Genomic DNA, 25,228 nt, shown 5'->3' with positions numbered 1-25,228 from the left:
TGCACACACACCACCATGCTGTGTCGCTTTTTCTCCTGTCATCTCCTTTTTGTCTTAGAGTAGTTTTGCCACATTGTGTGTGCCCATAGATTAGCTGGTAATCTCTGGAGATTAGACAGCAGCATATTCACAGCAGCCATTGGAGGATAAACAGTCAAAGTGGGATTAGATCTCCAAATTTTTGTGTGTGTGTGTGTGTGTGTGAGAGAGAGAGAGAGAGAGAGAGAGAGAGATTGCACTCACGGTGGATTGAGTTCAGTTTCAGGACTATTACACTGTTTACATTGTTCCTGTCATCACTAGGCAACAGGTGAAAGCGTCATAGACCCGTGTAATCACCTTTGCCTGTAGTCTGCATTAGGCTGCGTGCATGTGTGTCCCTGTTCTGAACCGTCAGTTTAAGGCTCATTCATATGTGCATGTTTCCAGGGGAAACAAATTCTCTTCTCTTCTCTTCTCTTCTCTTCTCTTCTCTTCTCTTCTCTTCTCTTCTCTTCTCTTCTCTTCTCCATATGAGTGTGTAATTGTTGTATGGTCTGTGTTGTGTTCATATGAATGTGTAATTGTCTGTTGTATGGTCAGTGTTGAATGTGTAATTGTCTGTTGTATGGTCAGTGTTGTGACTAGGACATGTTCCACAGGACAAGTTCAAACTCTATAAACATTCCTCCAGGTTGTGATCCTGGCCTTTTGACAAATCACACACACACACACACACACACACACACACACACACACACACACACACACATACATTCACAAGCTTTGATATCTGAATATCACTTGAAAATTGAATTATGTGAGGGAATTCCAAACTGCATTGTACAGTGTTTGAGATAAAAAAAAATAAAGTAATTAACTAGAACAAAAAAGTTATTTTGTGTTTCAAGTGAAAAATCTTTCAGTCCTGTTGCTTGTTCACTGGTTGATGTCTGAATATCACTTGAGTATTGGTAGTGTATGTTTCTCAAACTCCAGCTTGCTTGTGGAACACACACTCTCTCACACACATGCATGGGCATACAGAGAAGTGAGATAATGATTAATCTTTTGAGAGAGGGAGTAAAGTTGCATGCACACACACACACACACACACACACACACATATATATGTACTCATACACATACACATAATCATACAATCTCTATAATAGCCAGTTAATAGATAATAATAAAAGATACGCCTCATCTGTGCATCCAGGTGAACAAATGTTTCCTCCCTCATATTGTCTCTCTGTTTCTGTGGGTCAAGGTGGGCTGTATAAAGCAGAGTGCAGTGCTTTTGGGAGTTAGGCTGTGTGTGTGTCTGTGTTTATAGAATGCATGCCAGTGTGATATTGTGTGTGTAGATTGTGGGCTGGTGTGTGTGTTGTAGTATATTATTGCGTGTGAGTGTACTGTTGTTTGTCCGTATTGTTCATTGTATGTTGGCAGTGTTGAGATATGCCTCACCTATTGTGGCACAGTGGAAGGAAACCCGTCATCATGTCTGTTGAGCATGCCAAGAGGATCATGGGATTAGTAGTCCCTTGTCGAGGTCACATTTGCAGTTTGATGGAATTTAAGAATTTCCATGTCTGTTCAGAATACACCAAATGCACAGAAAACTCACACTCTCAGTAGCAGTTCAGCCTGAAGAATGATGAGTTTCAGACCTAAGGCCATGACATCCTATTGACTCATCCTAGTCGCCTTTTCAAAAGAATGTGTGCGTGTGTGTGTGTGTGTGTGTGTGTTTGGCCTTTCATCATGGACAGAGCATTTGATAGAGGGATGTAGTTGAGGGACCGAATCGTTTCTGTTCTGTGGCCTAAATGGGTCTCATCTAAGTGTGGAAGTGGAACATCCCTCCGGTGGGATGAGAGAGGGAAAGTGAGAGAGAAATGGGTGAGTAAAGTGGGGCATGTGGACCTGTGTGTGTGTGTGTGTGTGTGTGTCTGTCCTCCCACACTGACCCACCTCTTGTGTGTACCAGATTCTGCCACTGATGTGTCTTTTTTTTTCATTTTCTCTTGTTTCTTGCCCCTCTATCACTCTCAGTTAGCCCTGAGTGTGTCTGTTATGGCTGTGGTCTCATATACAATTAAGATATTCCCTTTGAAAATGTTCCACCAGCCTAAGTCAGAACACTTCCTCTGTCTGTCTGTGTGTGTGTGTGTGTGTGTGTAGAGTGTAGGCATCGTTTAGAATGAATGCATTTGGAGTCTAAGCTGTGCCCTCTGGGAACCAGATAAAGAAAACATGTTGTATGAGGGATATGAGAGATGGCTGTGTGTATGTGCATGCGTGTGTGTGTGTCAGCATGTATGGACCTGATTACTTAAATGACTTTTCCTTTCTCTTACCAATCTTTCTTCTCTCTCTCTCTCTCTCTCTCTCTCTCTCTCTCTCTCTTAGACATTAGTGTGTAGAGTCAGTTTGCTGTCACATTTTTGACTTTGTCACATCCTTGTTTGTGAGAGCAATGCCTCTGAGAACTCATTAACGCAGAAGTGCTCCTGCGAGCTTGTCTGCCCAAGTCACTCTCTGTCTCTCTCTCACACACACACACACACACATACACACACACACACACACACACACACACACACATATATAAAAGTGGGGTTGAAGGAGAGATTCTGGCCATTAGTCTTGTGAGATTTTAGAACAGGCTTTGCCTGGGCTCCCTGCTCACAGGACCCATTCATTCATCTCCACGGTGAATTAGTAGGAGTGTTGAGAAGGGACTAACACACACACACAGACACACACACAGACACACACACAAACACACACACACTGGCATCATTGTGTTTATTTTTGCCTGGTGGCTTGAGAGCATTTGGATGTCTATTTGTGTGTTTGTGTACCATTACTGTTCTGTCTAATGGCACACGGCCTGTGCTCTTATGTAAGGGACTGTGTGTATGATCAGGCTGGGTCATACTCTTCTGCCATGGGGCTGTGTGTGTGATGTGTTTCCCGTGTGTAGTAATTCTCGTATTTCAGTACCGCAAATTTGATTAAGTACATTCCTCTTCTTGTAGTTGTGGCTCCAAACTGTATTTGACAGCTGCTGGTGATTTCCCCTGAGACATCACCCCCCCACCCCCACCCCAGTAGTGTCCATCTCAGTTTAGATGTCACTGAGGGGTAAAAGACTCGTCCTCTGCCTGTCTCACTCATGTCTTTGGAAGGTTATGGGGGGAGGGCATATTCTGGTACTCTTACTTCATCACTCTCATTATTTATGGCCACCTCTAAGTCATCTCTCTCTCTCTTGTTCACTCACTCACTCACTCACTCACTCACATGTGTACAGGATTTGTCTTTTCCTCTTTGAGAAACTGTGGATGCCAGCTAACCTTTGACCTCAGGAACGGTTGCTGTGAGGTCAGGAGGTCAGAGCCAGTTTCAGACAGCTGTCTGCCTGTTAATTTGTATGTGTGGTATCATTTTGGGTTTGGAGAACCTTTTACTGCCTCCAAGATGGTTTTAATAGAAATGAATCTTTCTTTCTCTGTTTGTACCTTAATACAGAATAGGCCGTGTGAGAAATCTGCCTTATGAAGTAGTCTGCCTGAGCAGCTGCATGTTTGAGTGTATCTGTGTATGTATCTGTAGGCTCAATCAGGACAAGGCCCCAGGTATTTCTCTCTCACACACACGCACGCAGTGGTGGAACCACCCACGAACTGTTCCACAGGAACTGTGTTGCTATAAGATTTGTGGTATAACCACCTTCATGACAGAATAGACTCACAGACACATTGTAGCCCAGCGGTGGTACTGAATTCACAGGAGCAGCAGGTAAGCCATGCGTGGTCTGCTATTTCTCACCTGTCTCACACAAACAGTGAATACAGAGGGTCTGTATGTCAGTTAGCTACCAACACATGTTACACCGTGTGAAATGTGGAACAATCCAATCACAACTTTAGTGGGTGTGTCATGACAAACAGAGTGGCAAAATGCCTTTCAGCTCACTGGCTGAAAAAAAAATGGCCTTTCTGTTGCCACATTTTCACAGCGTGGTAACAGCCAGCTTTGTTTGGAAAGCGGTGATTTAATCAGTTTCCTCTACACAACAGTCATACTGAGCTCTGCTAAGTGTACTGTATAAATTGGGTCCTCTCTATAACACAGTATGTCTAAGTAGAAAACACACAAGCTTCTCACTCATGTTACCTCTCTCTCTCTCTCTCTCTCTCTCTCTCTCCTTCCCATCTTTCCAAGTCACACGTCATCTCATCAGCCCTGTCTCTCAGAGCCTCTGTTTCAGGCCTTTGCAGGTTGTGTAGTTGGAGGCAGTGTGATTGCAGGGGTCTCTTGTGTCTTCACGCCACTGTTTGGATAATAAGGAGAAACAGCAGCTGTTTACTGAGAGATGGCACCTGGAGCACAGCCACATATAATCCTATCACTCTAGTGCTTCCTTTCTTCCCTTCCCTCATGCTTTTAGGCCATTTGGCTCAAAGAACTGGAGTTGCCGTAGTAATTCCATGCCTTTTACCAAAACACAAAGACACCATTCTGTTTCTCTCTCTCTCTCTCTCTCTCTCTCTTTCTCTCTTTCTCTAAATGGATAGAAGGGATAGATTACAGATTCTAATCTGTGAGAAACAGAGGATGCTGAAAAGTGCCAGAGAGGAGGAGGCATCTGTTGCCATGGTGACTGGAGAGGATTTTGGTGTGTGTGTGTGTGTGTGTGTGTATGTGTGTAAGACAGAAAAACAGAGAATGTTCTTTCAGCTCTGAAAGAGAGAGAGAGAGACAACTGATGAAATAGGCCTGTTTCTTAGACACACACACACAGTGGCCTGTTCTTTCTGGCACAGGCTCAGAACAAAGTGGGCTTTCTTCTTCCGTGCATGTTTGTACAGTACCTCGTTGGCCATAAACTGATGTTTATGTATCCATAACCAAATGCAGTGGTTAAAGTTGTTGTGTGGTTATGGAATATGTCTTTAAAGAGGATGATGTCATTTGGCTTTTGTTTCCTGATTGTAAGCAAGCCTTCATACCTTTGTACCTCTGTTCACGTGTTGCCCTGAATCGCGCACGCGCGCGCGCGTGTGTGTGTGTGTGTTTGAAACTTTTGTGATTGGACTGCTCTTTGCTGTTGCTGTTGTCTCGATGTGGTGTTTGAAGTCAGGATTGTAATTGAGCAGTTGTAATTGAGCAGTTAGAGCTGAACTTGATGACTAGTAACCAGATAACGTGAGTAAACCTTCAGACCAGCCCAGACTGCTTTAAGGGCTTTCTCTCAGTGCATGCGTCCATGTGTCTGATGAGTGTACACACACAGGCAGATTCTCTTGTGGTGCCAGGACCTTAGTAAAAATGTGTTCTATATTTAGGGGAGATGTGTGTCCGTCAGGGGCAATACTGTTGGAAACGGAGTCAGCACTCCAGCGTCCAGCGGTTCATGACACCCCCGGTGCTCCCAGACTACCCACTAGGAATCTCTTGCCTTTCCTCCCAGGAAAACAGACACTGTCTGCCTTGGCTTTGTGTTTGGCTTGTAAGAGATAATGGGATCCATCGCCCTCACAGAAAGACTGTTTATCTTTCCAGGAGTGTGTGTGTAGGATAATCCCACCCTGTAGCACTGTGTGTGTGTGTGTGGGTAGGCTATGTAAGAGGGGAATACTCCTCAAATCCCTTCAGTTTTTACATTCAGTTTAACACACTGGTTATTACAGAGCTGAGAAATGAGAGAGAGATAGAGTGATAAAAAAGAGAGAGAGAGAGGATGAAAGAGAATTCTCTTAATTAAAAGGCTCAATTTCTCTGAAACCTGAGACCTATCTGTACATGCCTCTCCAGTGTGTTATCATTCTGTTTGCACGGTAGACTAGTATGAAGTGAAGGTAAGTAGGACACACACACACACACACACACAGACACACATGCATTACTCTGTACCACATCCTGCCCTGCACTCACACAGTCTCAGTAAAGCCTTGATTACACTAGCTACAGCTGACTTTGAGCTGACTGTTCCACTTTTGTGGTCAACTCCAAAACTGAAGACCGTTGTCAGTCCTGCCATACCTGAGGTCACACACGACAGACTGAAAGACTGTATACCTCCCTCCCTCCATCCCTCTCTCCCTCCATCCATTTTCCTGTCTGTTACAATGACTGCATTCAGGACACAGCCACTGCAAACCTGCACCATCAAGAGACACGAGCGGAGTTTTTCTGTCTAAAGATATTTTGTAATGTTTTGAACCACTTTTGTGAGCTCCTGTACTTGACTGTGGCGTTGTAATTTGTGGTTCTAATAACCGTACCTGAGAGCTGTGAAGTCTTGTAGTTGTTGCATTATGTGTAAGACGGTGTAGAGGTGCAGTCAGAGGCTATGACGCTACCATTTCTGTTTTGGTAATGATAAGATATGTTCAGAAAACCCACCTGGTGAATTGACACAAATGATTAGTTCATTTTTATGATGCAGCCTAATGAATAGAGTTTAGTTTTCTCTCTGTGTTCATGGGGCCCGCCCCTCACTCAGCCTGCCTGCTCTCCCTGTGTTGGTAAGCCCTTCAGAGTGGTGTTGTGTGGGGCAGGTGACTCTGCTGGGCCTGCAGGATATGGAAGGGAGGGCACGAGGAGACAATAGGCCGCACTGTGTCCAGCTCTGTTTGCTCATTGGCTAGGAATGCAGTGTGTTACCGTAACAACAGTCTCACTGTCCCAATCACATAGTCTCCCTGAGGCTCCTACTGTGAGTACAGATTGTTTCAGAATGTGAGACGTGGAAAAAGAGAGAATATATAAGTTCAGTTAATGTCTGTTTGCCTTCATTAGCTGTGTGTGTGTGTGTGTGTGTGTGTTTGTGTTTTAAATAGGTTGCCTCCTGCAGGGCAGAAACTGCTCATCATAAGGAACTAGCTCTTATCTGCCCCCCCTTAAAAGACAGCATCAAAGAGCCGTATCACATGAGGGGGTAATCATGGGTGTGTCAGTGTGGGGGGTTAAGGGGGATGGTACACAGCCACATGCAACTAACAGGCAGGAATGCCACATGTTTAAATGTGAACAGTGATAGTTGCTGTGTGAGAGAGTTTGTGTTTGTGTAGATGGGTGTGTGTGTGTGTCAGTGCTGTGTGTGCTTCAGGCAGTAATCCTCTAAAAGAGACTTGGTAAGGGGGAAGGGTCCTCCCCAGACCCCCAGACAGACAGATGGTTTTGTGTGAGAGAGAGAGAGAGAGAGAGAGAGAGAGAGAGAGAGAGAGAGGGGGATTACAGACAGGTTGAATGAGGGGCAGTTGTAGCATTTCCTGTCCTTTTCCAGCAAGCAGAGCGCAGAAATCAGGCTCTCGCCCAATGGAAGTGGAACTGCCTGACTGTAACACGACTCTGTGCGTGTGTGTGTGTGCGTGTGTGTGTGTGCGTGTGTGTGTGTGCGTGTGTGTGCGTGCGTGTGCGTGTGCGTGCGTGTGCGTGCGTGCGTGTGTGTGTGTGTGTGTGTGTGAATTTGAACACAATGAGCAGGAACGGTCCTGCTGCTTAACTGGGCAAGGTGTTTCCTGCAGCCTGAGGCTGTGCACTGTCAGCATGGACTTAATGAGAGAAATACACACACACACACACACACATTCTGAACTGTAGTTTTTGTAGAGGAAAAGGCTGGGTTGTGATCAGACGATTGTGTTACGCTGATAATAACACACTCTGATGCCAACTACATGCTACCTTTACAACATTTACCAGCCCCATAGCCAGTCAGTCTCCGAGGCTGTCTTGACCAATTGCCATGTTTCTCTCTGTCTGTTCAAACCAATCACTATTGGCTTTAAATCAGCCTGTTTGTGTGTGTGTGTGTGTGTGTGTGTGAGATCAGATTTTAGCACGTCATTGTTTTATTGGAGGGAATGACCTTCTGTGAACCGTTAAATCATTCTGACTGGCTGTTGTTCAGCTGTTCATTTTGTATTAATCCCAGCCCAGGTCGCTCTCTACCTTCCCATCACACCTTCTGTTTTCCCCCCTCCTCACTGACACAGCAGCCAACAGAGCGAGAAATTTTACTTTTACTGATGTTCTTTCAACTTGGAGGTCAAAACACGAAATCCCGTATGAGGTATTCAACGAAAAAAGAGAGCAATCCTGAGAGAACCAGGCAAAACAAAGATGAGCGTCTGTATAGAGTGGCGTCTCTGGGTGTCGTGGGTCAGGTCGTGTTCCAGCGCTGTCAGTTTCACTGTGCACAACTGCGTAACTGATTCAGATGTCTCTTTGTTCTCTTGTGTGGCTCTCACCAGCCTTGCTGAGATGATTAATCTGATTTCCTATGATTATGGATCACTTTTCAATGACAGTGGGACAAACCCCATTACGGTGGTTTTGTCGTCTGCCCAGGGACGTGCCATTGTTATTACGATTCATTCATACCAATGAGGCTTTCAGACCTAAACAGCCCATTCCCTGACAAGTGATAAATGAGTCAAGAGATCAGTATTAATAGCTGAGTAAGTGCATTTCATACTGTCTGCTAAAGAGCTTTTAATGGTTTTCACAGTCTCTTACTGTGTTGTGATGTCAGCTGGTGTAAATTTGTGTGTGTGTGCGTGCATGTTTGCGCGCGTGCATGTGTGTGTGTGTTTGTGTGTGTGTTTTATTTATGCTCCACCATGTGCTGAGGTGTTTATAATAACCAAATTGTGTGGCTGATAAATATTTGATGGGGTGACTTATGATTATTCATGAGGGAGGTTTTTTTTAGACTGGCCTCGTGAAAGATTGTGAGAACCCCACACTGTCTGTTCAGTTCTGTCCCACCAGGCTCTCTCTGACACAGCCCCACACACCACACTGCTTCTCACTGCACAAGCATTTCCCAGCAAAGCATCATCTAACAAAACAAATACACATTTAGATTCAAAACCACATATGTATACACACACACGTCTATAAATATGTGTGTGAGTGCGTGTGACTTTTTTTTTTCTTTTTTTTTTTGTTACTCTTTGTAAGAAAAGGGAATGCGTTATCAGCGTTAGCTCAGAGTGTCCATACGTTGTGTTGAACAGTATTTGAGTGGTAGTTCAGCTTCTTTCAGAATGATGGTAATAGGTTAGAGGGGAGTAGGATGGCTACATTGAAAATGGATGGAACCTGAGAAAAAATGAAAAGAAACTTGTTTTTTTTTTTTTGCTTTGGCCTGGACTTATTACTGCACTTAACTCTTGTTTCGGTGTGTGTGTGTGTGTTTGTTTAGTTTACATCAGTCTCTTTTTTGCCCCCCACCCAGGCCCCCCCTGCCTGAAAGGCCCATGGAAAAGATGAAGAGGTTTAAGAGGCGTCTGTCTCTCACATTAAGAGGCAGCCAGACCATCGACGAGTCCTTGTCTGAACTAGCAGAACAGATGACCATTGAGGAAAACAGCAGCAAAGACAGCGGTGAGTGTATGTGTTTTTATACAGGTTTTTCAGAGGGGGTTGTGTGTGTGTGTGTGTGTGTGTGTGTGTTAGGACATTATCCACATGACGCACAGATATTTTGAAGGCTAATTTCTTGCTCTTTGATCTACTGTGGGATTAACACTACTGGGGGAAAAAACCCTTTGGGAATTTCGGGGTCAGACACTCCGCCTGTAAAGATTAGAGTGTTCAGGGGAATAGATCTGAATTTCTGAGGTTCATTAACAGTAATTTTTTTTTTTTACTTTGAGAAAAATCTAGATGACCTCTCAGAAATATCTTTGGCAGAGTTCAGACCTTAAGTGTTGACAGGTAAACTATCTTCTTATGAGCATTCTACAGAGTCCAGAGTCAAGTCTAGTCCCATCTTGTCAGCTTTCACTGGCTGAGCAAATAGCTCTGGTCTTTGAGGGCCATTGAGGGAGGTTACATTTCCGTAGACTCTGTGAACACGCACAGGTGTAGATTGTATGGGTGGGCTAATGAGATATCTTATGAAATATCTGTACCTTTGTGTGCGAACTCCTTACTGTTTGCAGTATTTGCGTCATGTACGAGTCCCTTCACATTCAGATCATGTAGCTGTCACAATAGGATGTCACAATATGCCCCTAGCAGAAGACAAGCCCAGCTCCTCTGCCCCCTGCAGGTCCCTCTTCCTCTCTTTCTCTCTCTGTCAGTGTGTAATTGCACAACACTAATAACACCTCTGTGATGAAAGAGCTGCTGAAGAACAGATCATGGGAGGCTTGGCAGGAGAATGAGAGAGAGAGAGATGGAGAGAGAGAGAGAGTATGTACTGTATGTTGGAGAGGCTAAATCATTAGAGTTGCCTGTATGGTTGTGAGAATGGATCATTCATTTGACACAATTTTCACTCTGCGTTTTGTTTTGATTTGAAATTTAAGTCCGATTTAGAAATATTCAGTTCAAATAAATTAGGAAGTACATCAATTAATGTTATTGTCGTAATTTTTATTAAGAAACTGTTGCAACAAAAGTAGTGTAAGGAGAGGCCATGTTTGAAATGCCTGTTTAAAAAACGAAGCTGAGTTGTGTGGCAGAGTTGACCCAGAAGAGTATAATGAGAGGAAACAGGGCAGTGTGTGAATGGTCTCTAAAGCCTGTCCTCTCATCTGGAAACCCGTAAAGAAGAACACTGTTGTGACACCACTCAGAGGGCTGTAAGGGAATATTGAGCTGTCAGCCACTGCACACACACTGTGTGTGTGTGTGCCTGTCTGTCTGTCTCTCTCTCTGTAGAGCTATAACAATTCCAAATATTGTGGTACAATTTACTGTCTCAGAAATAATTGCGATTAACAATATAATTGTCTCTTTCAGACAAATTTAAAAAATATTTGTTTATTTATTATTTTTCAAACGAATTAAAGTTTTGAATGAATCTCAGGATACATCTTTTGGTTATTTCACTGATATGTGACCCAGATAATGTAAGAGCACAAGTACACAGCCTATGAAGTAAACCACGGTTTGGCTTGAATCCAAAATGATCCCAAAACAGTGAAGTTGTGTTACGTTTTGAATCAAGCTCCATCTCGTGTCATTTATTCTGCCCCTCTGCCAAATTTAGGATACTGTCCGTTTGCTCAATCCGGTGTCAAACTGATGCTGTGTAGCTGACAGCAGGGTGGCAATCTAATCCCTCCCCAAATGACCGATTGTCCAATCATAGTTTAGCTGAACTCAGTTGGGCTTGCAGACTCCCCATATTTTGACAGGACCAACAGGACAGTGTCAAGCGATCTTTCTTTTACCAGCACTAAATGAAAACTCCAGTGAGAACAAAGCGTGTAACAGCTTAATGTTGTGGGCATTTCTCAAAGGCACAACACCGCTTCTTAAGAAACTGCCCAATTCTGTCTGGATTTTTAATGTTCGAAAGCTGACTTGACTTTGCAACTGTAAATCAATGCGAGCTGGGCGTCCTCTGATAGGGATGCTGCTGTTCTGTTGCACTACAGGGTGCACGTTGGCATTGGACATGTGTTTGGTGGATGCAAACAAAAGTGTGACCATGCTTTGACCCATCTCATTAAAAAAAATGCTTTAACCGTGGTTCAGCAAAGAAACCGCGATCATGTCAAAAAATTGCATTTGGACGATTATGAAATAATTGTTACAGGCCTATCTGTGTGTCTGTGAGTATACGTGTGTACGTCTGTGTGTGTGTGTGTAGCAAGGTCTGACTTGGGGTTACAGTTGGCCTTATTCTCTGTATGTGCTGCTCTGTATGTGACGTAGTGAACTGACCTACAGTCCATGTCTTCAGTGCCAGTGTTCTCTGTAACAGTGTCATATCAGATCAGGAGTCTTCAGCTCTCACTGCAGGGTTCTCACACACTCATCCTCTGTGTATGGACAAGCAACAGGCAGTTATTTACACCCTGTCCTTCTCTCTTTCTCATGCACACACACACACACACACACAAACAAACCCATATACTATGTGTGGTTTTTTGGCCTGTGTGTTGAATTTGGCGGGAGACAGTAATTGTTGACCCAGGCAGTTAAGGACAGTGTGATGAATGTTTGATTAAGATCCAGTTATTACGTAACTGATTCATCAGCTTCTCCTTTCAGTCTCATGTCAAACTCCAACCAAGCAGTTATTTACTCTCCCCTGTGTACTGCCAGCACAGGCCAGACTGTGTCTAATACAGCCTTGTTCAGAGGGAGAATCCTCCGCACAGCAGCCATTAGCTAAGCTAGATTAGGGACTGCCAGCATATCAGATGAGGAACTGAGAAAGAAAGAGGACCATTAACCATTTACTCTTAGATGATGAGTGAATCAACCTCGAATATATCTTATTTCTCATATCTAATGCAATATTTAGAGAAATGACTTTAGAAGAAAGTAATAAAGTATTATTAATAAGTATTATTTACCTCCATGTTTAGTGGTTTCATTCTGTACCATAAAACAAAGTACCGTAAATTTGCAAATAAAAGCCGGATCTCAAGTAATGGCCCGGTCTCAAATTTTGTCTGCTGCCTGTTTGGGTAAATAATGGCCGGTTCCAGATACGGGCCTGGTCAAAAAAAAAAATCAAGACGTGAATGACAGAAACATACAGTAGTTATGCTCACCACCAGGAACAAATTTTATCTTTAAACCTGTCATTACTTCAGCCTGTTCCCATGTATCCTCCTTGATTAACAATTAAACAAATATTTCACAGAATAATCAACATTAATCGATGTTAATACAGTAAATGTTTACCAGTTTCACTTTGCGATAGAATTACTGTTCTTTGTAAACTATTGTAGCTTTTGCTACATCCACATGGTTTTAATCTGTTGATAATTGTGCTTTTCGTTCTCTCTCCAAATTCAGGTAATATTGGTTCATTAAAATCATCTGTGAAATTTCTGCAGTTTGAACGCTCATAAAACATCCGCTTTTGTGCAGTCTGTGCTAAACTTTATTGTGCATTGCACACAAGCTGACGCAATATACAGATATGTATATTGCATCAGCTTAATTAAACAATCTCACGTGTAGCTTTCACAATAGCACAGGAAGTTTGTTAGTAGAATTCCTAGCAGTAAGGTAGATGCTGTTAGCGTCTTGCAGAGAGAGAGAAGGAAAGTAGGAGCAGAGTATGTTCTCTCCAGGAATAGATAGACAGGCAGTGTGCAGAGACCCCAGTCAGTCTGCCACCAGGGGTTGTCAGCTGAGCAACCACAAACCCAGCTCTCCTTTGGGCTCAAGAGCTCATGCCAACAGACTCGTTCTCTTGGAGCTCTGTCGCTTAGCAACAAGCAGGAGTTGAGCAGTTCAGAAAGGACTGGTTGACATGCAGTAATGCTTATGGTGGTGATGATCTCGTGATTGTCTTTAATAGGCTGACTTTGTTTTTAAGAGTTGCGCGCGCGCGCACACACACTGCTCCATCTGATTACATGAGGATGAGACAGCAACATATTCAAATCCTTTGTATGTGTGTTGATGTCTGTGAGAGTATGAGTGCTTAGTATAGTAGACCACTGTCCTGTCTGTTGGTTAGTGGTAACCATAGTGTTAGCTGTGGAACATTCTAGAGTTTCCATGACGCTGCCAAAGTGAGGAAAGTCCCTCAGCACAACCAGTCAGGTAGTTTTGTATAGAACTCCCCGTGTTTCTGTCTTTCTTTTTCTGTCTCTCTCTTTTTCTCTTTTTCTCTCTCCCTCCTTCCCTCTCCCTCTCCCTTTCCCTTTCTCTCTCTCTCTCTCTCTCTCTCTCCATCACATACATGTAATGATACACATATATATTTATTGTTCTACTGAAGAGACCTGTTGTGTGTAACTGCTCCGCTTCTACAGATGCAGTTGTTTTGAGTTATGGACCTCAGTGTTCTTGGTTGTGTGTTTGTGGTTGTATCTTGGCTATGTGCCTAGCTGTACTGTATTTTTACATGTGGGCAATTCAGTGGTGTTACTGTGCTGAGAGCTTAAGGGTTGTGAGATAAAGGGCAGGAAAGAGAAATAAAGGAAAGCTTTCTGACTTTTGACGGAGAGGCACTGGAGAGCTTCTCTTTATCTGCTTATGTAATCCAATATCTAGTCCCCACTACTGTTGTATGCATGCATCTGTGTATGTGCGTCAGTGTGTGTGTGTGCGTGCATGTGTGCGCGCGTGTGTGCGTCTGAGTGTGCGTGTGTGTCTGTTTTCGTGTGTGTTTTTGTGTGTGCCTGCCTGTCTGTGTGCACACATTTGGGTTGTGTTTTCCAGCTGACCAGGTGGTGTTGGCACTGCTGTCTGCATGCACAGGTGGGAAAGACAGGTGGAAAGTGGGAATGTGCTCACACACTCTCTCACACATAAAAACACACACAAACATGTTCATTTGATTCTCAAATTACCTAGCAGCAGTAGTTGATGAGCATCATGTTATCTGATATGTGTAGCCAGTTGCATTTTGATTAAGATGCTGGCTATTGATTGGCCAAGGCTTCTTTAAAGTTATTTCCATGGCAACAGTTGCATGTTGTTTGGTACAACAATAATCATGGAGACAACTGTGGTGTGAGGGACTGGTTTATACATTAAAAGTGAAAGGCATTACTGAATGCTGTTACTTCAGCTTGATTGAAAGAGTGGTAAGAAGTGACAAACACATAAGCATCTCTCTTTCTCTCTCTCTCTCTCTCTCTCTCTCTGTCTCTCTCTCTCTCTGTCTCTCTCTCTCTCTCCCCCCTCTCCCCCTCTCCCTCTCCCTCTCCCTCTCTCCCCCTCTCCCTCTCCCTCCCTTGTCTCTAAGAAGAGACAAACCCATAAGCATCTCTCTTTCTCTTTCTCTCTCCCTCTCTCTCTTTCTCTCTCTCTCTCCCCCCTCTCCTCCTCTCTCCCTCTCCCTCTCCCTCTCCCTCTCTCTTTCTCTCTGTCTCCTAAGGACACTCATTAACTGATTCAGTCTGGTGCTGTTGTACTGAAGGTTGAGTGGATGGATGCCTGGTTGATGAAGTACACAATTAGCTAAAAGACCGAGGTGTTAGATGGTTGAACTTGGAAGATGGATCAATATAAACTGGATTTTAATGTATTTATATATTTGTTCTCTCCTTCCCGTTTCCCACTCTGTGTGGGGGAGTTCATAGAATGGAATGAGACATTTGTGTGGATGATGAATTGTGTTATTTGGTTTTGTTTTGTGGCATTTCAGAGCCCATTGTGCGGAATGGCCGTCCCCCCTCCTCCCACAGCATGCATTCCTTCCTGCACCAGTACACCGGCTCCTTTAAGAAGCCCCCTCTGCGCCGGCCACACAGTGTCATCGGGGGCAGCCTGGGTTCCTTCATGGTCATGCCTAGAAACGGCAGCCGCCTCGGTAAGTGTCTGGTCACGGCTTTTCATTGATGGAGCACGCCTGTCAGTCTAGTTTGGACCGCACCGTTTCCGCACGCTCTTCAGACAACATTCGGTATGTGTCAGATTAACACAAACCACACCCACTTCATATGGATCCCGCCCTCGTCTCTAATATGTGTCAACATGCGCCAGTTCCCCCATCGGTCTGCCGCAGTCTGTCCCTCTGAAACCTCACTGACTGACGCTCTCTCCGTAAAGAGCGTTTCGCTCTCTCTTGTTTGTCCACTTTGCTTTGCTGAGATATGTGTTGGAACTCTCATCCTGTTGTGGGAGCAGCCGTCTGGCCCAGACCTGTGTGTTGATACATGTGGAGGTATTCTCTCTCCCATGAGCACACAGCCTGTGTGTCGCACGCTAACAGGAAGTGAGTCAAAGCATGGGCTGCTAGAAGGTGAGAGAGCAGGAAGTGTGTGTCACTGTGAGAACAGTTCCGTCCTGCTGGCGGCTCTGTGTGTGTGTTTGTGTGTGTCCCCATGAATTTTTTTTGTATTCGAGCCTCAGGCCCAGACGTGCCTCTCTCCCGTATACATAGCCATCTCTTACCAACAGTCTCACACAGTGTGTGTGTGTGTGTGTGTGTCCGCTTTGGGTGTGTGTGTTTGTGCTTGTGTGTGTGTGTGTGTGTGTGCTGTAGTTTTATGAAAGTCAGACTTGCTGCCAGGTGGTTGGGACCCTATCAGACCCTGTTGTCTGATGCAGGTTGAGGTATCTGAGAAACAGAGGAGGAACACAGCAGTGAGTTTACGTAAGTTGGAGCGTGGTGACTTTGACCTACTTTTCTTTTGCGAGAGACTTTTTGGAGAGACATTAGGGGGAAGTAGAACGCCATGTATTCTGGGCTTTTAGCACATCACTTCAGAAAAGAAGAGAGGAGGAGGAGGGGAGTGACTTGAAAAGACAAAAAAGGAGACAGTGGCAGAGCAGGAGGAACGGCAGAGAGGAAAAAAGGATGAAGAGTGAGAAAGTGGGTGGGATTCTGGAAGATGACAGGCAAAGAGAATGAAAGAGCAGAGAGATATTGCTGTTGACAGTATGATGAAAGAGAGAAAGAGAGAGGGTGGATGAGAAGAGATGTGCAGTGGCTGGCAGAGATCTGTTCTAGCCACACTTCACCGCTCAGTACCTCATCAAAAGGCAAAAGAAGTAGGACACTGTTTTTTCTCTTTTCCAGGGCTACGGGAGCGTATTATAACTCTCCCAGCCTCACCCAGTCCCTCCTTCTCCCAAGACTGATAAGTGACAAAGTAGTGGTCTCTAAGTCAGGTGCTAATGAAATGGCAGTTTAACAGGTCTGTGGCTTCACCATGTGCAATAGTTAGTGTGTTATGAGAGTCACTAGGTCCAGCTGTATGCTGGAATGTGTTTGGCCTGAAGAAGAGACCCTTTGACACACTCAGGGAGATAAAAGGCAGGTAGTGAGAGCAGCCTGAGGGCACTGCTCTCCTGTGGGAAACAGAGAGGAGAAGAGAACAGATCAGAGGAGCATAAGCATCCAGTGGCCACAGCATCTCCCAGTCCATACAGCTCTCTACCTTTTCCCTCTGACTCCGTCTGCCCCCTGTCACACTCCCACCGTCACACATGCAAACATAAACACACACAGCATTCAGAGATCTGGACTCTGGACCACCTGCTGTTAGTCTACAAGTGTGTGTGTGTGTGTGTGTGTGTGTGTTTTCCTGTCTTTTTAAGCACTGATTACATCACAGTTTGACCCATGGGCCTGCTCAGACTTTGATAAGCAGGATCACGTTTTTATGTAATAGGGAGTATTGAGGACACACACGCACACACACACACACACACACACACGCACAAACAACCACAGACAGCTTTTTACCCACTTATGACCACATATCCCTCCACACTCTCTGTTCACAGGATTTACTTAAATCTCTTCATGCCTCCCTAATTGTAAATGAAGTGTTAATGCACGATATGTGTATTTTATATGTATATTTTATGTGTGTGTGCATTTATATTATATTATATTATATTATATTATATTATATTATATTATATTATATATTTTTTTTGTTTGTTTCTGGTCTGACAGACTGTGCGTGTGTGTGTGTGTGTGTGCGTGTGTGTGCGTGTGTGTGCGTGTGTGTGCGTGTGTGTGCGTGTGTGTGTGTTACTTGGCCGTTGAGTATAAATGTAACTTTTGAGAGAATGTTGTAGTTAGGAGAAAAATTACCTGAGTTACAGTCTCCTCTGCTGTTCATATAACAGAGAATATGTACACAGGTGTGTGTGTGTGTGTGTGTGTGTGTGTGTCTGTGTGTGTGTGTGTGTTTTTCTAAGGATGAATAAGGTCTTTCACTGAAATGGTTTAGCTTAGAAAGTGCTTTTCCACTACACACACACACACACACACACACACACACACACACACACACACACACAAACTGTGCAGTACTTAGTTTGCCTCACAGAGCAACTCTCCATAACATAACTCACCTAAGTCCCTGTGAAATCCGGTTTATCTGTCTGCATTACCACTTTTATTTATTTTTTATTCCCGCTGGATTAAATGTCTGTCTTAGTCTGTTATATCTTTGTCACTGTCAGACAGAAGATGACTGTGTCTGAGTGGAGGGAGAAAAACAAACTGCGGCACATACTGAAAGAGGAAAAAAAAGCAACAGGAGAATCAACAAATGAGTATCTGTTTTTGTCCTCCCCAAAAACAGTGATTTATTTGTAAGACAGTAAAGAGACAGTGATTAGAGCTGACAGAGAATCACTTTGGGTTGAAGGCTCAGTATGTCCTTTCATTACAGTGTTGGGTTTTTTTTTTTTTTTTTTGCCTCTCTCTCTCTGCAGTGACAAATCCTCCTGCCCTCTCTGTCCAAATCTGCCCTTTTCAGCTCAGTCTGCAACCAAGCACCATGCTCTGAATCTCTTATTTTCACTACTTGCGTGTTCATTGAAACTAAGCCGGGGAGACTTCCATTGCAGTGTGGATAGTGTGGAGCAGATATTATGGACACTTAGGTTACATTTTGGTGATTTCCTTTCATTCTCTCTCAGTACAGTGAATATAGTTCATCTTGATCTCCTGAATAATGACATCCTGTATGATGTAACTTGCTTTGATTTTCACATTTGACTGTTATAAGGCAACAGAATTGAGGGTAAAAGTGGTCAGCGTAAAAAAAAAAAAAAAATCACTGGACTGCATTTGAACAAGTCACTCCACCTAATGCATAGTCTACATTGTTTCAAATGACACAGTCCCCACTCTACACACATCAGTGTATAATGCGTGAGTCAGCCCCTCAGTGGTTGACTGGTCTCAGGATCCTATGTCTCCTGGTGCGCTTGTGCTCTGATTGATAGTGCATGTTTGTGATTTTGCTCTGATGGGGTGTGTGTGTGTACGTGCTTAACCGTGGTCCCAATGTTTACAGATATAGTCCACGAGAATCTGAAGATGGGTTCAGATGGAGAGAGCGACCAGGCGTCCGGCACGTCCTCAGACGAAGTGCAGTCTCCCACTGGAGTGTGTCTGCGTACCAGAACGCACAGACGCATTTCCATGGAGGTGAGAGGCGTGTATGTGTGTGTGACTCAGTTATCTTCAGATGGCGCTAATGCCTCACAGCTGAAAGAGTTATTTCTGGATGGTGGTGTAGGCAGAGGGATTCTGCTGCTTGTAAGGGATTCCTCCACTTCCTCTCCCTTCTCTTCACTCTTTGTCTCTCTCTCTCTCTCTCTCTCTCTCTCCCTCCCTTCTTTTTAGTGATAGTGTGTACTATGTGAATACTTTGCTGAGCCTTCTTCAATGACTCTTGGCACACTCATCAAATGTTAAGAGTTTATTTGAAACCAGAGCACCATGTTTACTTACATTTCTTTAGATTTACAGTTTCATAATGTACACAAAGTGGATGTGTATGTTTATGTGTGCGTGTGTGTGTGCCTGCCTGCGAACGCGCGTGAGTGCGTGTGCATGCGCGCGCATGCGCGTGTAACAGAGGGAGAGAAAGATATGGAGAGACATTTAGTTGAGGTCAGGGCCCTATCTGAGCTGGGGAGAACAGCTGTGGAGAAGCTGTTGATTGCCCTTCAGCTGAGTGTGCTGCACAGTACACTCACACAGTCATCCTTCACAGCTCAGGAGCACATGTTCATTATACTGTGAATTCTGTAGACCTTTCCCGTTACACCATTCCAAATAACAGGCCTCAAAAGTTTTAGATTCTAGCTTAGTTATATAAGAAAATCCAAACATTTCAATTTACAGTCAGACTTAGAGCCTTGTTTGCATCCTCATGCGTTTGACAGAGTTCATCTGCTCTGGTGACCACCTGCCCTCTGCTGTTTAAAGTCTGTAAATGCACATCAACTCTTTAGACTTAACTCAGTACAATACCAGTACCTAATATGGTGCATGCTGCAGTCTGTGTAAAAGAGCAAATGTCCTAATTTGATCAAATTTGGAATTTTTAAAAGAGGAACTGAAATGAATAAGAAACCAAAATTCAGCTCTGTTGGTATGAGCACATTTTATCTGCGGCCTTAAATGCAAATGGAAAGGGATGTGGGTTTAAAAGGATATGATTTTCTTAATGGTTTTGTAATCATTGTGTTTAATTTTGTGCTCAGTGTGTTTGTGTTTTGTTTTGTTTTTTTTACCTCAACATTTGCACACGAACTGTTCACTGTCCACTAGTTATGACAAACTTACTCACTTGTATATGTTAATATGATTTGTGGGAATATGCATAGTTTGTTTTCTAACTGTCGGGTTAGGTGTTCTTGTATGTGAAATCTGTGTGTGTGATGTTGTGCATGGTGGCACTGTAGCTCTGAATGATAGAAATAAAATAAATAAATATTTCCCTCCTACACCCCACCCCACCAGGATCTGAATAAGCGTCTGTCTCTGCCTGCTGACATTCGGATCCCTGACGGTTATCTGGAAAAACTGCAGCTAAGCAGCCCCCCCTTTGACCAGCCCCTCAGCCGCCGCTCACGACGGGCTTCACTGGTGAGTGTGTGTGTGTGTGTGTGTGTGTGTGTGTGTGCGTTGTGCATGGAATGGTGCATGCTTGAGTACAGAGATACTTCATTCTCAAAAGATTTCTGCTGAAAGTGAAAGCAAACAGGAAATAAAAGTGCAGATCTCCCGACCAACCGGTCATGTGCTTCTCACCCTCTCTGAACGTTGTAGATTTTCCTCAGATTTTCCCCACGTTACAGTCAAACTTTTCCCCAAGGCGGGATTAGGTGTTTGTCTGATCTCTCAGCCTGGATGTGCTGGCAGTGGGGAGAAATGACATCATGATCTGTGTCTTGGATGACACACACCACTGTGAATGTGCAGGATACTGAATGTGATTTACTACACTGTTCAAAGGCTCTGACTGACTCCTCCCCGAAGATGAGTCAACCGCAAGTCTTCTCTCTCTGTCCGATAGGACTGACCTGCGTGGCAGCTGTGATACTGTAGAGGAGAATGACTCATTAGTCTTGGTTAGTCCAGTTTAACCCGGTTATGGGCTGCTGTGCTGTTGGACTCAGTCATGACTCATTTTTGACAAAGCAGTTACAGTTGAAGCGTCATACTGTGGTCTTAAGTGCTGTTACCATGGTGCAGAATGAATGTCTTGATTATGTGGATGGAAGAACAAAGAGTACCTTATAGTCCCCATTCATAATCCACACTGAACTCCAGTGTTAATTTTAAAACATAGCTGTGTTCTGTTCATAAATTCATCAGACATGTGCCACCTGTCAATGGTTTAGCTGTGGATGCTCCAGAAACACATGCACGGCTGGTGCCCGTGTCAAAGTGAACACGATGTCTCAATCTGTGTTTTTTTGGTCTTGTGTTGTTCTGAACTGTCAGCTGTGTGTGCTTTATATGTAAGTCTGAACTGTAGCTCTCCGTCCTGATGCTTCTACGCTCATCTTTGAGTGTGTATGATTAATAGCCTTGTCAGGGAGATGAAATTGGTTGCAGAGATCAGGGCCAATGAACACAGCTGAACACATGTCTGAATGTGATAAGAGCCTGTTCAGTGTGTAAAGGCCTGTTCAACATTAACCAGGACAATATCTCGTTAGTGACATCATCATTATCTCTCTCTCTCTCTGTCTCTCTCTCTCTCTCTTTCAGTCGGAAATTGGATTTGGGAAGTTGGAGACATACATCAAACTGGACAAGTTGGGAGAGGTCAGTTTCTCCATGTGTTAACCCTATCTTCTGTCCACTAGTACTGAATAATAATCCAACACCAGCCAAATGTGTCCCTTTCTACAGACCACATTTTCCATGATTACATCCAGGTCAGTACACACAGATCTGTAAAGTTTTCTCGTCCTTTTCCAGGGGACTTACGCCACTGTGTTTAAGGGGCGGAGCAAGCTGACAGACAACCTGGTGGCTCTGAAAGAGATTCGCCTAGAGCACGAAGAGGGAGCACCATGCACTGCCATCAGAGAGGGTTAGAAGAGCCCTCTCTCCTTTTAGAGAGGATTTGGAGATCATATTTAGTGTCTGACTGACTTAGTCATGTCAGAATTGTTTTCATGTTAAACATGTCAATCTGTTCTCTCTTGCTTGTCCTCTCTTACTGTCTAGCTTATTCTTGTTTTTCTTTCTTTATTTCTCTCTTAGTGTCATTACTGAAGGATCTGAAACATGCCAACATTGTGACTTTACACGACATTGTCCACACAGATAAATCACTCACGCTCGTCTTTGAATACCTGGTGAGAGAATCCTCACTGTTTGTTCAGGGTCTTCTCCACTCTCTTAACCTGTACTCCCCCAGCTGTGTGTGTCTGTGTGTGTGTGTGTGTCTGTGTATGTATGTGTGTGTGTGTGTCTGTGACTGTGCCTGTGTGATCAGAAGCTTGAGACAGTAGGGAGTGAACAGCAGTTGAAGAGAAGAGCTGGAGTCAGGAGAATGTAATAGAAAAACATGTTGTGGTTAATAGGCTATGTTCTGTCCTGTTATGCTTAACAGGATAAGGACTTGAAGCAGTACATGGACGACTGTGGGAACATCATGAGTATGCACAACGTTAAGGTACCTGCACATACACTCACTCAAACATAAGCAACGGTGTGTTGTATTTTTCTCAGAGTAATCTAATCTGAACAGTGCTGGCCGTCATCAGCTGATAAAAGGTGATCTAAATAATAACAGTTAATTTGAAGCAAAATAATCAGCTTATCTTAAGACTTTTTGACATTAATAATATTTATTCTGCTATCTGTTATTCTCTTGGAAAAGCAAAACGGTTCTCTTATCTTGATTTGTTGTGCTTATAAATATAGGTGCTGTGCGGGGTTATCACTTTAGAAACATGGAGTATAAAACTATGGTGACCTTTGTTATTTTCGTATCTGAAGTTATATAATGATACATTGTATTAATCAGTGTTGTTGACTGATAAAGACAAAAGGAAAGCTAAGTTTAAAGATTAGAGAGAGACCAAAGGCTGGATGACTGTGATGGCTTTTCACAGTGTGAAGACCTTTCATTTAAAGGCATGTGAGTGAGATTTAAAGGCACGTGTCTGACAGCTGGCTTTAATAAAAGTGGTGGCAATTTGATGAGATGGCCGAACAGTGGAATAGTCCTGTTTTCCACGGCCAAACACAATCCTGTTTTGTGAATGAAGCATCTGATGGCCGTTGAACTGCTGATCCCAGTACAGATTAATCTTTAATCTTTTTAAAAGATTAAAACCGTCGTGCTGAAATGCCTCCCTTCTGCCCATTTGTAAATGTGTGTAGTAGATGTATACTGTGAATTAAAATAGATTTATGTGATCATCCATTTACATTGATCATCTGTCTGATTCAACTGTGACACTGTTTATTTAAAAGCACATAGAATAATTCAGTCAGCAGTAACTCTCTTCCTTTTTCTCTCTATCTCTCTGTCTCCCCTCCGGTCTCTCTCTCTCTCTCTCTCTCTCTCTCTCTCTCTCTCTGTATTTTGGGAACTAGATTTTCTTGTTCCAGATCTTGCGAGGTTTGGCGTACTGCCACAGGAGGAAGGTTCTGCACAGAGACCTGAAACCACAGAACCTACTGATCAACGAAAGAGGAGAACTGAAGCTTGCTGACTTTGGTAAGACCTGAACTGTGTGTGTATTTGGGTACAGGTGTGTGTGCTGAAAAGGGAGCTAACGCTTCAAAAGCGGCGTGTTTATCAATGGTGAGGTCATTTATTGCATTTTAAAATGACTAACCCAGAGGATGTGTGATCATGTTGATTTATGTATTTGAATGTGATTTGTTTGTCATGTCATTAACAGTGTTGCCGTGTGTGTGTGTGTTTTCCAGGTCTGGCACGGGCCAAGTCTGTCCCTACAAAGACCTACTCTAATGAGGTAGTGACCCTGTGGTACAGACCTCCTGATGTGCTGCTCGGCTCATCAGAGTACTCCACACAGATTGACATGTGGTGAGTGTGTAGTGTGTGTATGTGTGTGGGTGGGCATTCAGAATTATTATTAGCTTACAGTTATTATTACTGTTACAGCTTGTTACTCCAAAAATGTTTGTAAGATGTATTAATGTCAGTTTGTGGAGAGACTTGAAGCTAGAAGGTGTGTGTTTGCTGCCGTGTGTGACGTGTGTCTCTCTGGTCAGGGGGGTGGGCTGTATATTCTATGAAATGGCTGCAGGTCGGCCGCTGTTTCCAGGCTCTACGGTGGAAGATGAACTGCATCTCATCTTCAGACTACTGGGTGAAAACACACGCAGAACACACACACACACAGACACACGCACACATAGATATCTTTATGTACAATGCAGATAAAAACCCCAATGTTATTTAAAAAAACATCACGTCTACAAATGCCCACTTCATTCACACGTATACATGCACATACACATACACGCAGGCATGCGCGTACACACACACACACATGCACACACTGATTTAAGTCAGCGTCCACTGCTAACTACTTTGTTGAATCTTTTAGGCCCATACAAAGAGATACTCTACCCACTTTGACTTGAGCTGAAGTCATTTAGAGAGTTAGTGGAAGAACACACTTCCGCTGGAGACGTGACGACACTCATGTGACACACTCACACAGACGCTCTTTATACACTTCACAGAGGCAACCGTCCAGACATAATGACTGTCACACTCACCTGCACCAAGAAACATGCACCTCTCTACCTCTGACCTAATCCCCGTCAACCACATACACACTAAAAATAACACACATGGACACGCAGGCATACACACAAGAAAACAAGACCTGTATGAAGTCTTACATGTACACAGAGAAATTTTCCCATCTATGATATGTGCCTGAATAGAATGTTAGAGCTGTCTGATGAAATTAAGAAGTGAAAATAGTACAACAGTCACATAAACAAATATTAAGAAACTGTTTATTGAAAGTTATTACTCTGTCGGTTATAGGAACACCCACTGAGGAGAACTGGCCAGGCATCTCAAACATTGAAGAGTTTAAATCATACAACTTTCCTAAATACAAACCCCAACCCTTCATCAACCACGCGCCCAGGTATTGTTTTTGTGTGCTTTTGTCTAAGTGTGTGTATTTCAGTAGAGATCCTTTTTAATATGTAGCATGTTTGTAATGCATTTTGAGATGTCTAATGGGATTTTGGGCTACTATGGTTGCAGTCATGTTTACCTTACCGCATACAGCTTATTGACCATGAGCTGGGGGGAGGGGAGGGTCTTGGCACAGTGTGCCTTTTGGATGGTGTGTGTTTGTGGAGGAATGGGTGTATGTTTGAAAAGTGCGGCGTGTCTGTGGGCAGTAAGTCAGAATACCCTGCAGGACTTCAGTGTGCTCTTCTTTCCTCTCATTCACTGGCATCATGTCTGTCCACCAACTAACTGACAGTCACAGTCTGTCTGTCTCTCTCCCTGCCTGCAGGCTGGACACAGAGGGAATAGAGCTGTTGTTGTCTTTTCTT

At 43.7% G+C, this 25,228-nt stretch overlaps 1 protein-coding gene across 1 annotated transcript in view; it reads left to right on the top strand.

Annotated features, from left to right (window-relative positions):
- Positions 1-25,228, top strand: part of cdk17 (cyclin dependent kinase 17) — a 31,333-nt gene that overhangs the window by 4,171 nt on the left and 1,934 nt on the right. The window contains exons 2-14 of the mRNA XM_030771250.1: positions 9,245-9,393; positions 15,086-15,250; positions 18,705-18,838; positions 20,162-20,287; positions 21,419-21,475; positions 21,632-21,746; positions 21,920-22,014; positions 22,272-22,334; positions 23,264-23,387; positions 23,603-23,723; positions 23,912-24,009; positions 24,702-24,807; positions 25,189-25,228. The exon at positions 25,189-25,228 is cut by the window's right edge and continues 3 nt beyond it. Of these exons, the coding sequence (XP_030627110.1) occupies positions 9,267-9,393; positions 15,086-15,250; positions 18,705-18,838; positions 20,162-20,287; positions 21,419-21,475; positions 21,632-21,746; positions 21,920-22,014; positions 22,272-22,334; positions 23,264-23,387; positions 23,603-23,723; positions 23,912-24,009; positions 24,702-24,807; positions 25,189-25,228 (1,371 nt within the window). The 5' untranslated portion in view covers positions 9,245-9,266. The remainder of the gene's footprint in view (positions 1-9,244; positions 9,394-15,085; positions 15,251-18,704; positions 18,839-20,161; positions 20,288-21,418; positions 21,476-21,631; positions 21,747-21,919; positions 22,015-22,271; positions 22,335-23,263; positions 23,388-23,602; positions 23,724-23,911; positions 24,010-24,701; positions 24,808-25,188) is intronic.

This window comes from Chanos chanos, chromosome 1, assembly GCF_902362185.1.
Source record: "Chanos chanos chromosome 1, fChaCha1.1, whole genome shotgun sequence".
Classification (NCBI taxonomy): Eukaryota; Metazoa; Chordata; class Actinopteri; order Gonorynchiformes; family Chanidae; genus Chanos; species Chanos chanos.
This window is presented reverse-complemented; position numbering and strand designations above follow the sequence as displayed.